The sequence below is a fragment of the Tamandua tetradactyla genome, chromosome 6 (assembly GCF_023851605.1).
Source record: "Tamandua tetradactyla isolate mTamTet1 chromosome 6, mTamTet1.pri, whole genome shotgun sequence".
Classification (NCBI taxonomy): domain Eukaryota; kingdom Metazoa; phylum Chordata; class Mammalia; order Pilosa; family Myrmecophagidae; genus Tamandua; species Tamandua tetradactyla.
Window position 1 is genome coordinate 72,635,535 of NC_135332.1, and position 16,973 is coordinate 72,652,507.

The window sequence follows — 16,973 nt, forward strand, 5'->3', positions numbered from 1 at the left end:
GTCAATTCTCCATAGTATTCAGTAGCACACGATCTGGTTTTGGAAAATGAGCCTTGGGGAAGTTGTAAGCTGTATGGTTCGATTTTTTTGTTAAAAAGTCTAGGGGTGCACGGGTGGTTCAGTGATAAAATGCTCACCTTCCATGCAGGAGACTTGGGTTTGATTCCCAGACTATGCACCTAAAAAAAAAAAAAAGTCCAAATGGGGTTAAAGGAATCCGATGAGAAGCTAATATGGTATCCGTGGGGTCATATCATGAGACACTAGAAACTAGTGTCGCAGATACTGGAATGGAAAAATGTGATGTGTATAAGAAAGGAAGATTGAGTTTTATGTATTTGTCTATGAAGTGTCAGCCTATTGGGAATAAAACTGAAATCTGTCCCACCCATTTTTTTAAAAAGTCCAGTTTTGCCCAGTGTAACATAATCTGCATGGGATCTCTGCCCTGTCCCCCGAGGCTCCTCTGGCCACACCTGAAATACAAGCAAACAGGAACAAGCCGAGCAGGTGGTGTCCACCCCTCCCGTGGCCAAGGTCTGCATGCGCAGTGGTGCCAGTGCACAGCTGTGCTGGGCCCCACGCCGAGCTTGAGTGGCATTCATGTTTCTCCTAGTGCGGCAAGCCGATGGAGCGGAGCTACTGCGTGGACTGTGGCGTCCCGATCGGCGGAATTAATCACATACCCCAGGCTGGCTTCCAAGTTATCAAGTACGTGAGATTGTATTTCCTCTCTAAGGAGCTGAGCCAGGACCTCTGGGGCCATTGGTATTCCTGCTGGAAAAACTGATGCTGGGAATGATGGCTAGGTGCCCAGGACCACACTCAGTACCAATGCCCAGGTCCCTGAGCTCAGGCAGCAAACAAGGAGCTTGCTCCTGGGGCTCACAAACCCAAACCAGACTGCTCGTTAATGCTTGTGTGTCATCCTACGGGCCCTGAGCTGGCTCCTGTAGACCCAAACAGGTGACCTAATGGGGGAGGGGGCGTATCAATCTGAAAGATCAAGAGCTGGGCCTTCATCTCTCTGAGCAGATGCCATAAGCTGCTTTAGCCATCTCCTGGGGGGAAGTGAAGGGGACATAGTCATAGCAAATACCAGATCTAGAACCCAGAGTCAGACCAGCAGTCATAATGCCTCCTTGCTCTTAAGAGGGGGACAAATCTAGGTACCCCTCGAGACAGGAGGTGTGGCCTATCTGGAATGTTCCTACAGCCTGGCTATTCCGGTGCAGTCACAGGTTAAAATATTCTAACCTTTTACCTCCATAAACTGCAAGAGTGTCCTGGAAACCCCCATATTTTTGTAACAACTGAAGTTGCAATCACTGCAAAAATATCTTGCAACTATGTTTTGCAAAATGTGTAGTTTGGCAAAAACTATATATCATGGTTTATATGATAAACAGTTGTTCAGCATCTTCCACCTGGATAGTGAGAAATCCTTGGGTCCCAGGCTTTGATTTGGGAAAATGAGAATAATGCATGCACCTTCCCATGTTGAGTCAGCTGTCCAATGGTCAAGCTCCCCTCGGCCTGCCTGCTCCTCTCCCCTCCATGATTTCCAGGTCCCCATGTGTCACCCTGCCCAGGATGAGCCATATCAGCCGGCTCCCTCTCCACAGCGAGCATCACGGGCTCGTGGTCAGCCAGTCAGGGCGAGGGGCATCATGAGGGGAAACTCCATTAGTCCGAAGTGGAAAAGCACAGTGGACTCAGAAGCTCTTTTAACAGAGCCATGAGCCTGGTCTCCATGTCCTAAGGAGAGAGCTGAGAAGTCTTTTCTGTCTTCCTTGTGCTTTGCAGTGACAACACAGACAGGACACAGACTGGCCACGTGCTGGGCAGCCCTGGTGCCAGAGGAGCAGCCACAGCGTCTGACCGAGGGCTTGCCCCGGTAGCTTTCATCCTCATCCGGCTGCTCACCCACTTAGCCATGCTTCTGGGAGCTTCCAGGCAACCCCAGGTACAGCACAGCACTGCCAAACCACCAGCTTATTCCCTATGGTAACACCCTGCTGTGGTCTCTTCATAGTCCTGGCCACCTCCTTTAGAATAAATCCCTGTTACCTAATCCATGAAGTAATATAAAATCAACGCATCCTCATCTTTCCCATGGCCCATGTATGGTCCATGCAGGAAGGGAGAGCTCTTCATGGGATGCTATAAAATCCATTTTAAATAGACAAGCATGTCTCAGGCCCATGCCTGGGCATGGGAGGCTGAAATAATCCCAGTTCTAGCACATCTGCCTGGTAGCTCCAGGACAGAAAGAAAAAGCACGCTGCATGTCCTCCAAGTGAATGCTAACCAAGCTAGCAAAAAGGGCAGGGTTTGAAAATCCTTCATTTCAATCTGGTCACATTAAAGCCGATCATTTTCCAGTTGCAGGAGTTGCCCCAGTCTTGTGCTTTCCTTCCGTCCCTGCTGTGGGAATCACTCTCAGATCACTCCCTCGACTGCATTTAGGAGCCCACTCTCTGATCCGGGACTGGTTTTTCACTCCCGATGCGATGCCCAGACTGAACTTGCCATTTTATCCACAGACAAAACTGTTGTTAAAGTGGTTGTTTCCTTCCCCGACAGGTTCTGATAAATCTCATTAAGCCTCCCGTGCGGGATCCGACGGGATTCCTGCAGCAACACCTCCAGAAGGACCTGGAACACTTAACAAAGATGCTGGGACAGAGCATCGATGAGACCTCCAGCGTGGTGCATCTGGTCCTGGGCGGCCTTCTCAAGAAACAGCACCCGGGTGAGGGAAGGGGGCGAAGGGGGTGCCCGACGGGGTCCCACTGGGCAGCTCTGCAGAGACGCCAAGCTTGCTGCCCGTGTCCCAGGCTGCAGCAGCCTTGTGGGTGCTGGACAGAAGGCCCTTGCTAGAGCTGGCAGGGCCTTCCCGAGGTTCCCACTAACCCACCTGCCTGCTTGAGTCCTGCGCTGTTCGGGAACTCTGGCACAGAGGTGGTGATGTCAGGGCGGGGGTAGTGGGTACTTTTCAGTTCTCTAAGTCAGCTCGGGGTGTCTCACTTGCCCTGTTAGAAATACACATTATCTGAAGCAGGCGTTGTGTGAGTCCATCAGCATCACGGAGATAAACCATTCCGTGGTTACTTGGGAGTTTGTCCCCCTTTGCACATCCGTCCTGTGCCTGGCATAGCTCCAGCTCTTCCTAAAGATACTGTAGTCCAGCCGAATGTGTTTACTCAGTTTGTTAGCAGAAAGAAGCAGTCTGCTGCTGATTTTTTCCATTTTAAGATTTTTAACTCCCCACAGAAAGAAAAGGTCCGGAGGACAACTTAGTTAAATAGTTGTCTCTGAGTGGCGGAATGAAGAGTGGTTATATTTACTTTTTGCTGATTTGTAAATTTTTCTTTTTAAATTACCCCTGTGATGACAGTGTTGTTTAAAACAATGATATTGATAATAGCAATAAAAAGTCCTGCCACACGACAAGAAAACCCAGTCCCTCTTCAGATGCTTCTTTGCAAGAAACCCACTCAAAATAATAATGTTCATGTTAGCAAAATCTGTTCTTAGTGTAAGTTTCTCATTCTGGTGGGATTTCATACGAGGTAAGCTCACCCAGTGTCCCACTGATGAAATAGCGCAGTGCAGATGGGTGCCAGTAGTTTCTGTGGCCCTCTGCCTCCATGGAGTTGCACATTTGTCCAAAAGCTCAGGCGGCAGTGGCTATGACAGACTGAGGGGGCCCCCCGTCACCATTGTGCCCTGGCTTCTAATTCTTTTTACTGAACTTTCATCAGTTGTTCAGCGTGGCTTTACAGGTCCAATTATGTGGGTCACAGGGATTTGTAGAAATCAGAGTACATTGTCAAGGACCATTCGGTCGGTGGAAGCAGCAGGACTCATTAAAAAAATACTTAGGTTAATTTAGAAAAATAACCCCCTCCACACACACGCACACACACACACACATTCATCATTTAGATTCAATAAGTATTTAGTGCTGTTACGTACAAACTGCTGTGTTTGTTGTTGTTGTTCCTTGGGTAACCCAAGCATTTTGTTTATCTTTGTAGAGTTTTCAAGTTTTGATGAAAATTTGTCAACCAAAGAGAAGAGGAATGGCTGGGAAAGAGCTGTTGCACCGATTATTTTATCTGAGCTTGAGGTAAGTGATGCAGCCGCTTGGCCACTTTGCCAGGGAAACAATGGGGGAGCGACAGTTGTTCTCCTGGGCAGCTACTAAGCACTCTCTGTCTGTTGTCCCGGCCTTGGGCTAAGACTTTGATTTGGGGGTTCCCATCCAGTCACTCCATCTTTCTTTTGTACCAAGTGAGTCAGACCAAGGGATTACCCCAGGCAGCAGTTGGCCTTCCAGCACTCTTTACAACAGACAATGAGAGTAAGAGGTGGAGAAAGGGACTACCACATGCATATACAGCAAAAATGAGTAATAACTGCAGGTTAATTATTCCTTTATTAAATAAGAATATTCCTGAAAAATAACTGAAAGCTGATAAATTAAAGAATAGGAATACAATATCGGTGTCTGAGTCTTTCTATTTGGGGAGATAGAAGCTTGTGAACAAGGCACATGTCATTGCAATACAGGATGGTAAGAGTGGATATTTGATACTTGACAGAGTGATGCCAAAATGAGCAGGCCAGAGGCCCAGTGGGGCGGTTGGTCAGTGTCCCGTTCAATCTTCGGTGGCATCTCACATCCAGAATTCTGTGTCCTTTCCTACGCGTAGCATCTAGATAAAACTCTCCTGACTGTGAATACGCGCATCAGCCAAGACGAGCGAATCAGCTCCAACCCCGTGGCCAAAATCGTATATGGGGACCCAGTGACCTTCCTGTCCAAGCTGCCCCAGGATAGTGTGGTCCATTGTTCTAAGATTTGGAGCTGTAGGAAAAAGGTCACGGTTGAGTACCTCCAGCACATAGTGGAGCAGAAAAATGGCAAAGAAACAGTGCCGGTCCTCTGGCAGTTCCTCCAGAAGGTAAGCTGCTAGCTCTGTGGGCCTACCTTTTTCCCATGTGCATTTCCCACACAGTCTTCAAGGCCTCAGGGGCTCACTTAGTATAGTCATTCCTAAAAAAATAGGACATCAAACAGACCACTTTAATGCTTTGATTTTGCAGATGGTCCAAGATAGATCGGAGATCTTCATGCGCATCAAATGTACAGACAGATTGAAGTATAAAGTCACAGATGACATGATATTCAGAGCTGGAATTATCCAGTAACTTAAAGGGCCAGAGAGCACCTCTCTAATCACTCAGCAAGAAAGAAAAGGAAGTTTTCCCTGCCCACATTTATTCATCTTGCAATCCCCACTGCCTGGAACTGTTGGTTATCAACAGGCTTCTGTAGAGTGAAAAAAGTTTAGTCCAGAATGCATATCCAAAATGAAACAAACGACAAAAAACTCTTCCATGTTCCCAGAACCATTTGGGCTCAGATTGAAGAGGGGATGAGTGAGTGTGCTGGCAGGGGTAGGATTGGGGGCTGGGAAATCCTACCAGCCATGTCTGTTAGAACTAGAAAAATCCCGTGCTTCTAGCTTGAATCCATTTGGACTTTTATTTTCTACAGCTATTTTCTAATCATTTCCCTCCAGGGACCAGTATTTACAGTCTAACAAGAAGTAAGATGATTCAGAAATTTCTGTTGGTCAGTTAAAGAAAATTAGTTCATACTAGAAGGGATATCATGGGGGATTTCTCACAATTCATTAAATTGAAGATGCTTAGATCTTACATTTTATAAAGCCAGCTGTCACTATATCATTTCTTGGTCTTTATGAGCTCAGCAGCTTCTTTCAATTTCTAACCAGTAATCTGGGCCCAAAAAGCTGATTTTTCCCATTGGCTTTTGGCAAACACATATGGTGTGTGAGCTCCATGAGGAAGAACATCTAATGCATTGTCAGTTGTTATTTGGTAAAGAGCAGAGGGTCTCTCTTCCGTCCTCCAGCTCTGCGATGCGTCATCCTGTTAAATAGCACACTGACCAGGTTAAACTACAAATGCAAGTCTGGCACCAGCCCCAAAGTCTATTTTCTAGGTAATACCCATAACATTTTTTAGGTAAATAAAGAAATGGTCCTGGGTGGTCTTTCCTTCTCCAGGAAGCAGAACTGAGACTGGTGAAATTCTTGCCTGAGATTTTGGACCTGCAAAGGAACCTAGTGAAACGATTCCAGAATGTTTCAGAAGTTGAATACAGCTCCATCCAAGCTTTCATTAGCAGTCACAGTTCAGGTATGACTCTGCTCTGATAAGAGGTCGGGATCTCCCCTGACAGGGGCTAAAAGCACGTCTCCAGCTGGGAGGAAGGGAAGACAGTGCAGAGCCAACGATGCTCTCGAGCTGTGGGCAGACCTCAGGCTTCTGGCATGAGGCATTTGCTGCGGCCAAAAAGCACCTCCTTTCTTGGGCTGTTCAGACCCAGCTTGAGTGCTTAAAGCAGTATTTAAGACATACTGGTTGCAGCATGAACCTGCAAAGAGCATGCGCTTACGTTGGCTTGGCCTAGACTGGGGAGCGTTTTCATGGGGTTCTTACGAAGGATTTTGTCCAACAGATGGATTGAAGCAATTATTTGAGCACCAAATTACTACATTTCTTTCGACGTGGAACAAGCTGAGGCGATCGCTTGAGACTAATGGCAAGTGTTGTGCTTCCCCTTTAAGGGCGTACAGTCTAGGTGTGCTTCCCCTCCTCCCCTTTAGCCTTTAACACAACAGGAGGGCTCGTTCTAGAAGCTTTTTTCTGCAGCCTGAACATGCAGGTTCATGCTGAATCTGTGATGCTTTTGATGAAGGTATCCAGGATAAGTGAAAGGACATACCAGGAAAGATAAACCCTGGGACTTTTTGAATATATAAATAAAGGAGCTGAGGACATTCAAAATTAGCCAGCTTATAAAAGAGAACTCAGAGGCTCAGCTTCAGCTCCCAGTTCCCAGCTCTGTGCTTCTCTGGGATACTCATCATCCCCTGCTGTGACAGGGCCCCTTATCCTGAGTCCCTCTCTGCTTAGGGACAATGCTGTCATTCACAGGTGAAATCAAACTCCCTAAAGAGTACTGCAGCACGGACTTGAACATGGACACGAATTTTGAGGTGCTTTTGCCTCGCCGCCGGGGCCTAGGTCTCTGCTCCACCGCCTTGGTCAGCTACTTGATGAAGCTTCACAACGAGATCATCTACACAGTGGAAAAGTTTTCCAAGGAGAGCAACAGGTGGGTGCATCCCTCAGCAGGAAGTGGCACTGGGTCAGGCCCTGGGTCCACGGGGCGGGTGTGAGCCGAGCGGCAGCTCCTCCTCTCACCAGCTCTGCGTCAGCAATGCTGGCAAGCTCCCGGACCTGTGTTGGCTCAGGCTGTGCGAACACCCACCAGGACCTGAGGGTCCCCCAGCCCTGAGTGCCCTGTGCTTCTGTCCCCCAGCTATTCCGTTGATGCCTCGGACATCACCGACCTGCAGGTTATCAGTTATGAAGTGGAGCGAGACTTGACCCCTCTGATTCTCTCCAACTGCCAGTATAAAGTGGAGCCAGGCGGGGAGACCTTGCAGGAGTTTGACCTAGAGAAGATTCAGCGGCAGATCACCAGCCGGTTCCTGCAGGGCAAACCCCGCTTTACCCTCAAGGTGGGGCTGGCTCCCAGCCACATTTATTTGTTCTGTGTGTCCCTCAGCATGGCCTTGATGGCAGCATTTTGAAAGTGAGACCCGAGTGGGGGACACCCACCTTTAGGCCAGCATGTGACCCCTACCGCATCCAAGGCCATCCCTCACATCTGGTCCCTGGTCTGGATGGCCCTCTTGGGCTCTCACCTGCGTCACCTTCCATGCTTAGCACCCAGGGGTGCCTCCAGATTTTCATGGGCCTGGCTCACATCGTGTCCTCGTTGGACAGGCCTGAAACATGTCCACACACGAAGGATCAAGTTTGCCCCCCTTGGCCTGGCACAAAAGGGCCGCATTACCCATCCCACCCTGCCTGCAGCCACTGGACTCCAGGGCCTCCAGGAATCCTGTGGGTCCTCCATGCCCAACTATTCTCCCTCCCAGGACACACCAAGCACTGTCACATCCCACTTCTTCTCCCAGGATGGTGCTCAGTCCCTTCAAGGGGCACATTTCTTCCCCGTCACTGCCTGCACTTGGCCCCTTGTGGTTTAGAGACTGACTCTGCCTGGTCGGGCCTGGGCTCCGTCATCATTGAGTGCATGCCCAAATGACATGGTGCACCTCTTTCTCCCGGGAACCTCCCAGGAGAGGTTGCTGCAGTGGGGGCTGGGCTGGATTCCTTGAAGCGTCACTGTTTGCATGGGTTATGTTACATAGCACAGCAACAGACAGCTCTGGCTTTGCCTGGCTGTTGGGAGGCTGGTGAAAAATAGCCTCTCATCTCATGAAAACCTCCACAGCGGATTTAATTCCCAGTATCTTTTTCTTCCTCAATTCAGGGAATACCCACTCTGGTATACAGACATGACTGGAACTACGAACGTCTCTTTACAGAGATCAAGAACAGGATGTCACAGGTGATCATAATAAAACCTTGTCATTTGCCTGGCTGCTGCACGTTGTCTTATCACAGGGCTCTCATCCATATTCAAACCATTTCAGCCCTGCCCCAGGTATTTTCTGTAAGCACCCATAAGTTTCAGGACTGGCCCAAGTACCCCCAGCCCCGGGCTCTTTCCAAAGGGCAAGTGGGACATCAAATTGGCACAATTTCTTGTTACACGTGAACAGATTCCACTCTTGTGTTAGTGTCTCAGTAAGGACATCACATGCACGTGCACTGGTGCAAGGGGCCCGGAGAAACTGTTCATTCCTGCTCTTTTGATCTCTGCATAAGCATCTCCCAGGGTCGTTTTGAGGTTTATGTGGGTTCATCGCCACTTCTGTAAAATGTTCAGAACGTTGCCTGAAGCTGAGTGAGCCCTGAGGGTTTTGTCATTACTGTCCCTTCCCGTGGCTGGGGGTGGAGGAGAAAGTAAGTTCTTTAACCAGGTGGCAAGACCCATGGACCCCCCTGTCCTGCTTCAACTTCCCAGAGCTCCCTCCCTAACTCAGCCATCGGCGCCATCAGCGGGCAGCTGCCGTCCTTCAGCGATGCCTGTGAGGCTCTGTCTCTCGTCGAAGTGGCTTTGGGGTTCCTGAGCACAGCGGGTGGGGACCCCAACATGTACCTGAAAGTGTACATCCAGGACATCCTGCGAATGGGGGACCAGAGCGTGCCTGTTGTCAAGGTGAGTCAGGGGGAGTCCTCACTACTCCTTGCCCGGCTTCCCCACTTCCTCCTGGAATACCGGTCCAGACTCCCCTGGAAAGGGGGTCCGGAAAGGACAGGGGGTCTCATCCCAGATATCATGCTGATGATTCGGAGGTGCTGCGGGAGGGGGAGCGCTTTCTGGATGAGGTCCAGGATGGGGCAGGTGAGTCAGTGGGCTGCAGCACGGTGTGGGGAGTGGAATTAGGACAGGCAGAAGGCAGCACAGCGGTGACAGTGCCGGTGGGGGACAAGATCTGCAGGCTGGGTTCAGGAACTTGCTCCTCTCTCAGGCCCTGAGCAGGTGCCAGCTGAAGCACACCATCGCCCTGTGGCAGCTCCTCTCCACGCACAAGTCTGAGCAGCTGCTGCGGCTGAGAAAAGTAGGTCTGCCCTCCTTGTTCCCCGGGTGGAATGGAGCCGTCCTGGTCCTCTTCCCCATTGCTCGGACTTGACAGCTGTGCCTATTTCACTCTAGGATCCGTTTAGGGACATCAGTTCAAGGTATAAAGAGGATCTCAGTCCAGAAAATGCTAAACTCCTCAGTACATTCCTGAATCAAACCAGCCTAGATGCTTTCTTGCTGGAGCTCCATGAGTTGATGGTCTTGAAACTAAAGAATTCCCCAGGCGAGGAGACTTTCAAGCCTCAGTGGAGGTATGGATTTGCCCGCTGGTTGGAGAGGACATGGATAGAATGTTCTGGTCCCTTGCCTGTGGTTCTCGTGGTCAGGAGAATGGAGCCCATCTCATCACAGGATTTAGTTTCCTGTGTTTTACCAGGGCGCCTCCAAGACTGGCTTTGTGTGTGTGTTAATTTCTATTGTTGTTTTTAAATAATTACCAAAGTCATGTATTCTTATTTTAATAAGTGAATTTAATATATTACAGAGATGTGCATATTAAATTTCATAGAAAGAGCTACACCAATGTATAAATAGAGGATGAGAGTACCCAACACTGGATGTTATTCATCTTTTACATTTTTGCCAATCTGAGAGTCAGAAAAAAAATGGTATCTCATTGTTTTCACTTTTATTTCCTATTTACCAGTGAGGCTGGTAAATATTTTTTAATTCTTGTTAGTCATTTGAGTATCTTCTCTGAATACCTCTTGATATCCTTTGGGTTTTTTGTTTTTGCTTTTTTTTTTTGGGAGAGGGAGATACTTTTTACTAACAATTTATAAGAGTTCTTTGTATAGAATGGACCTTAATCTTTTACCCATTATATGTTACAAATACTATATCTCAGTTTTTAATTCTATGAAGTCAAATATAATAGAAGTTTCCTATAAAATATAGGAAAATATACCTACAAGGGTCTTTCTTAGTGCAAGGTTATAAAATATCCTCCTGGATTTTCTTTTTTGTGCTTTTATGCTTTTATATCATAGATGAGTTTTGTTAACCAATTTATGCTTATGTGGAGTTTTTCTAAGGAGTCAGACTTCAACTTTCCACACCAGTCATTTCAAATTTGCGATTTTCTACATGGCTTCTACCCTGAAGTACATTTATATTCTTTGAACTTTGACAAGTCTTTACTCTCCTGGACTTTTATTATTGTAGAAGAGAAGGTCCCTTTTCTAGAGGATTTACAATCTTTGTTAATTCAAAACATGAACTGGAATCAGGCTTTCCTTGAATGGTGAGTCTTTGCTTTTTGTACAAGCCTGTACTGAGCAAGCAGCATCACCAGGGTGCTTAAAACCGTCCTACTAGCCATTGCCAAGTTTCGTTGCATCCACTGGAGCGTTTCTAAACTGCCCCATGGGAAGGAGCAGTTACATGCCAAAAGCCATGAAGCCAGGATTTCAGCCCGTTTAGTAATTCAGTAGTTGAATGACATGACCTGAAGCTGGTCTTGCATATTTCTCATCTTGATTCCAGGTGACTGGAAAAAGAAACAAACAGCTGGTCTCCTTGTGTTATTTGGGAGCCTGTTTTAAGCGTTGACTCTTGTTCCTTATTTATTTTATTTTTATTTTTTCAGCTTGAGAGACACTCTGGTAAGTTACATGGAAACCAAAGACAGTGAAGTTCTTCCCGAAATGCAATCTCAGTTCCCACAGGAGATTCTGCTCTCCACTTGTGCCTCTGTGTGGAAAATGGCCGCTGAACTCAAACAGGACCGGCTGATGAGGTAGACGAACCTCCTCCGCAGGGTGTTTGGAGAAGACTTGGGGAGAGGAGCTCTTTTGCCCCTCACCTACAGCATGGGGTCCTCGACAGACTGTTTGTTAGAAGGAAAGCTGTTGGCACAGCACTAAATTCAAGGCTGAGACATTCTGTATGAGCTTACCATGTTTTCAGAGTCCAGTTTCAGGAATTAGTGTATATTCCCAAACTTACTCATCATATGAGTGTTATTCACAGGAGGAAGGAACTGAGGATTATATAAAATTGGAACCAAACCATCATCCTTTACATTGCAGGGGAGACAAATAAGTAGCTTCTCAGGCTAACATATAATAATGGTGTCTTGATTTCCCAGTCTCTTAACCTGAACATACCTTCTCCCTCAGGCTACCGCACAATTAAAGGGAGGAGATAAGCAGGCCTATTCGTTTTCGTTTTTTGCTTCTTTTTTTTTTTTTTTTCTTCATTTATACTGCACTCGCAGAAGGGACTCTGGCTTTCTTCTCTCCCTTTAAGTTCTGAGTATGGTACAAATGCTTCAAGGTTTTCAAGAAAATGTGAAAAAGTGCCAAACTCTCTTTTGTCTTTTCACAAACACACACACAAATCAGGGTGCTTTGTGAGTGCCTTCAACCAAACCAACAAAATCTGACTCACATCCCCATGAAGAGCCAAATTCCAAAGGGTAAGAGCCAAAAAGCTTTCACTGTGAAGAGCAAGGGACAAGAGTGAGGACACTATAAAAGGAAGGGACTGGATTGATTGATGGCCAAAGTCCCTTCCAATTCTGACATTTGCAAGTTCCAAATGGAAGCACATGGATGCTGCTTAGTGTCTGGTTCAGGCAGTTCTGTGGGGAATCTCTGATTGTCTGGCGCCATGATGCCAAATAAACCTGCAGCCTTGCTGTGCTCTAGGTGTCCACGAGGGTGTAAGGATCTGCTCCCTTCTCTGGGTCTCAGCCACGGCATAAAAACTGAGGCACAGGGAGAGTACAAAACCAGTTCAGTTCTGCAGAGCCCTGATCCTGAGCGGCTTTCCTCACTCTCAAGTGTCATTTCTCTTTTTTTCAAAATCTCTACTTTGATATTTAAAACATCTCTGGGCAAAATCCTATACCTAGTAGCTCAGCATACACTTGCAGAGAGCAAGACAGGAACTGTTGACATGGTAGAGGCAAAAGTCCTTCATATACATTCTAAATGAGTTAATGACTCAATCAACTTGAAATTGGGGCCCATGGCCTGAGACTCACAAAACTACAAGCCACAGCCCCTTAGCCCCACTGGAGGGAGTTGCAGAAAGATCTGCACTCTTCTTGCCATTATTTTTATATTCTCTACCCATTATTTGATGAAGTGATCCAGGCCCAATAGTAATTTCATCTGACCCAGCATCCACTTGCACTGAGTAATCGATGATTGTTTATCAGACTGTCCAAAGGCCACGTCCCTGCAGACATTGCACCCCGGTTGGGGGTGGGGGAGGCAGACTGAGGGCCATGTTGCTTGCTTGTTTAACTCTTCTTCTTGCATGTGGAACTTCTCTGATACCTCAGGACTGGGCTGAGGCTGGCCCTGGCCCTCGGCCACCGCCCTGCACAGGTGCTGCTTCTCACCCTCCCACCTAGAGAACAGCAGGTGGGAGTCAGGCATTAATCTTGGGCTGTCACGACCTTTTTTGGTTGAGATTTTTTTTTTCTACTTTTATGAAGGGTTTTTAAATTAAGATATTTTGTTTCAGACACTTTCAGAACCTTAACTGCCATATCTAGCATTATCTTGTTTGTACAAAAATACATTGGCCTAGGACATGACAAAACCATCTTCGTTGTAATTGCCATATCTGTTCTAATAAACCTGGGTTTTACTGCTGAAGACTCCTTCTTCTGGTGGGCAGAACTGGTATTTATGGCAAACAGGGCCCAGCTGGGCTTTGGGAACAGGTTCGTTTACTGAGGAATTGAGCACGTGGATGTGTGCCTGAAGTGGCAGGCTTGGTGGGGAGTCCGTGATGCAAGCGTGTCCTCTGAGAAAAAGGGCAGGGGAGCCGGAAGTCCCCTGCAGTGGGCAAGGGGCACCTGCCACCTGTAGCCTGGAAGGGGCCTCCCTGGCAAATGAGTGCTAAGGGGTAGTGAGGAAAAGCGGGTGGGCTGGGGACCAGGGGACAGTGTGAGAGGGCAAGAGCAGGCCTTCGAGAAGCCCATCCATGCTGGGGCCGGTAAAATGCTCCTTGGAAGGGAAATGGTAACTTCTCTTCCAAAGCAGAAAAAAATGCAACCAGGCCAAAGTGATAGCGCTATCACGCTGTCACGTCCGGGCTGGCCCACCGAGGGGCACATGTGCCGCTGCACCTTGGCACCTGACGCCTTCGTGTGGGCCCCATCCACACCGCGTTTCAGTCACGGCTATGTCAGCGCTCTGCCCCTCACGTCCTTCCCCTTTCCATCCTTGTCTTCTGTCTGCTCGCACAGATCTCTTCACCTTCAGCCCCGGGAGAAACAGTAGCTAAGGTGGGGGACTTGCTTGGCTCTCCCCTAGCTGACCCCTGTCTTCTCTTCACGACCCTACTGTGCACGTAAATTATGTGCCTTTCATGGGTGGCTGTGGGATTCGGTCTCTTATGTTCAAGCAGTTCCAACTCGGAAGCAATCTTCCAGGACACAGGGTTAAAAGACATAAAACCGAACAGTTTGTTTGGCCAAACAGTTTGTTTGGCTGGAGAGATTTCCAATGGAGTCAGGAGGTCATTCTTGGAGGCAGACATCAGCTGATCTCACAAACTGCCATAGGATGCAAAGCCTCAAGCAGTGATGTTCCTGGAAACCCGAAGGACATCTGGATGCCATAAACAGACCACAGGATCTAGAACTCAGTTAACTCATCTAATATGAAAGACAAAGTACCCCAAATATCCACCAACCACAACTTGTGTATTCTTTTCCTTTAAAAACCCTTGCCTGGAAATGCCAAGGGGAATACTATTCAGGTTGCTTCCTGAATGTGTGCTCCCCAATTGCAATTCTATGGCCCAAAATTAATGCCTTTATTGTCTTGCAGCTTAGTTTCTTATTTGTGGGTTGAAAGGGCCATCAGCTCTAAGGGCCTGGCCAAGCAGGTTAGGTCACCCGAAGTTGAGCTTCCTGCCTGTGGATGTGCACTGCCATGCTACTAGAAACAGCTCACTAAATGTGAGGTTGCTATAGCAGCTGGGCCTGGAGGGGTGGGGGGAAACCTGAGGCCTTGGCTGAATAACAAACCCTCCACACCAAGATTAGCATTTACATTGCATCCTGCATTTTTAATACCTTCACATTCATTAATTAAGCCGATACTAAAGGATCATGAATACCCTCTTTCCAGTTGGATAAACAAGCAACAGGAAAGTGCTTTTTCCCAAGAAACAAAATGCTGACAAAACTCACTCCTCATCACACTCTCTGTACAGTATTCTGGGGGCAGAGGACCCTGCTTCTTTTTAAAGAGGTGGGAGAATTATGGAAAGCCATCCAGGGCAAGAGCAGAGGAAAACTGGAGGGGAGAGGGGCCCTGGCCAGCAGCTCCTCTGACTCCTCCAAGTGGCTGCTCCTGCCCCAGTGTCCATATCCTATAAAACCCTGCCTTCAATCCTTGCTCCCCTACCCTCCACAACGGAACTTTTTAAGTGTTCTGTATTCCCCAATATTTCTTCCTGATTACTACTGCTCACTTGCATCCTGCAGCACAAGGAGACCTCAATCTAGAGAACAGCTTGTGAATGGCTCCTGGTTGCGAATCCAATTCCTGGTTGTAAATCCAACTCCTGGTTGCCTCTTTGTCCTCACGGCTCTGAAACACAATGAGGCTGACACAGGATACAGCCCACAGACCCGAGTGCAAATTCTTGCTCTCCCATTAGCCAGCTGCATGACCTTGGACAAGCCCTGTGACTTCCTTAAGCCTCACTTTCCTCATCTTCAAATGTCTCTGTTATGGTGAGAAATAAAAAACTGAGCCATCTTTCAAGGCCCCTGTCAGTTGTCCATTGCTAATGATCCGAACAAAAGAAGTGGGTTCTCTGCCTGATGTGCTCAAATGACCAATTCCCAAGACACTGGGGTTTCAAAGAGAGAAAGAGTTTATTGCTGAGCGCAAAGCAGGAGATCACATGGCTATTTGCCTAAAGATGTCTCCCCAAACTGCAGTAACACTGTTAGTTTTATAGTGTCAAAAGAGGGGCAGGTTTTAGGATAACGAGCACAATGGCTTGAGATGACAAAGTTAGAGATGATCTAAATATCGAGCATGCACAGATTGATTACATGCTTAGATACAGAATGCATGTAAGAAAACCGTGACCTTAATATGATACTGGGTGTGATTTTTTTGTATTATAATGAAGCATAGGCCACTTAAGGTTAGAGTTTAAGCTACTGAGCATTTCAGGCAGGCCAGTTTTGTTTAGATCCAGCTCCATCTAGCAAGATAGTTTTGGAATCAGGATTAGTTCTGGGCTGACTCTAGGCCCTTCATTAATAAACATTAGGGGCAGTCTTTAGTGATTATAAGACTCTAAAGTTGGAAAACAGGATAAGGGAGTTCAAGCGGAGGTCAGTCACAAGGTTTTTACAATCATAAGATAGAAAGTACATCTGGTCATCAGAGATCAAGGCAACTGGATTACAGTTCAGTAATTTCAGGAACTTCCTTCTGACTGTTCTAATATACTAGAAAGTGAAAATGAAATATCTATATTATGATTCAGTAATCATAATCATTTGTTAATCCTAATTTCTCAGTTACACTAATATGAATCTCAAATTCCAGTCCTAGTCTTCTGTATTTTTCTCTTGAGATATGTTGAAAGACAAATTGGAGTCAAGTTCGCAGGTTTCAGTGTGTTATTCTGGACACCAAAAGTTTTGCTGCAACAAGAAAGCTAGATCACTTGCCAAAACGGAAACAGCTTCAAGCTTCTGAACATGGCAAATGATTTTTATGTGCATGAAAAACGAAGTCATTTGTTTTGGACAAGAGTTTGTCCATCTTTTAGGGGTGGGTTTAGGGCAGATGGGTTTTATTTTGTATCAGGTCAAACGTAATGAACTAGGGGCTTGACTGGCCCTCTGGCTCAGCTACCTTGGTGAAGAATTCAACTTTCAAAAGATATTTAGAAGAAGCTCAACAAGGAATCTCAAGAGGAAGTGGAGCACAGGTTTATTGTTTTGTTTTTTTTGGCTCTGAGGGGTCCCCAAAGCTTTCTCTGTATAACTTTATCATATACACATTTAGACTGACATTACTTATTCATATATTTTTCCTAATTCCCCTAATAGAATATAAACTACAAGTTAAGTCATTACACTTCGGCTTGGCTGGTTACCTTTCAGTCCCAGTCCCTTTCCTACCTCAGGACCTTTACAAGTGCTGTTGCTTTTCGATAAAATGTTTCGTTTTATTTCCGTTCAGACCTCTTAATTTTTTATCACCTCCTCAGAGAGGCCTTTCCTAACCATCAATTCAAAGTAGGTTCCCCATATTTTTTTCACTCGTAGCACTTATCAGTTTGCAAATGATATATTCAAATATCTTCC

General features: G+C 46.8%; 1 protein-coding gene and 1 long non-coding RNA gene across 8 annotated transcripts in view; one reads left to right on the top strand and one right to left on the bottom strand.

Moving 5' to 3' along the window:
- The window catches only part of RNF213 (ring finger protein 213), a 130,158-nt gene extending 114,759 nt beyond the window's left edge, over positions 1-15,399 (top strand). For all 4 annotated transcript variants that reach the window (XM_077166168.1, XM_077166170.1, XM_077166169.1 and 1 more), the window contains 14 exons: positions 617-711; positions 1,807-1,966; positions 2,587-2,755; positions 4,044-4,135; positions 4,722-4,973; positions 6,105-6,237; positions 6,560-6,643; positions 7,039-7,219; positions 7,427-7,628; positions 8,450-8,527; positions 9,047-9,241; positions 9,555-9,644; positions 9,740-9,918; positions 11,256-15,399. In XM_077166168.1, the coding sequence (XP_077022283.1) occupies positions 617-711; positions 1,807-1,966; positions 2,587-2,755; positions 4,044-4,135; positions 4,722-4,973; positions 6,105-6,237; positions 6,560-6,643; positions 7,039-7,219; positions 7,427-7,628; positions 8,450-8,527; positions 9,047-9,241; positions 9,555-9,644; positions 9,740-9,918; positions 11,256-11,409 (2,064 nt within the window). In that variant the 3' untranslated portion in view covers positions 11,410-15,399. The remainder of the gene's footprint in view (positions 1-616; positions 712-1,806; positions 1,967-2,586; positions 2,756-4,043; positions 4,136-4,721; positions 4,974-6,104; positions 6,238-6,559; positions 6,644-7,038; positions 7,220-7,426; positions 7,629-8,449; positions 8,528-9,046; positions 9,242-9,554; positions 9,645-9,739; positions 9,919-11,255) is intronic.
- Positions 1-16,973, bottom strand: part of LOC143688342 (uncharacterized) — a 51,523-nt gene that overhangs the window by 32,590 nt on the left and 1,960 nt on the right. For 2 of the 4 annotated variants that reach the window (XR_013177958.1, XR_013177955.1), the window contains exon 2: positions 138-15,228. This is a non-coding gene — a long non-coding RNA (uncharacterized LOC143688342). The remainder of the gene's footprint in view (positions 1-137; positions 15,229-16,973) is intronic. The other 2 variants (XR_013177956.1, XR_013177959.1) reach the window with 2 other exon arrangements.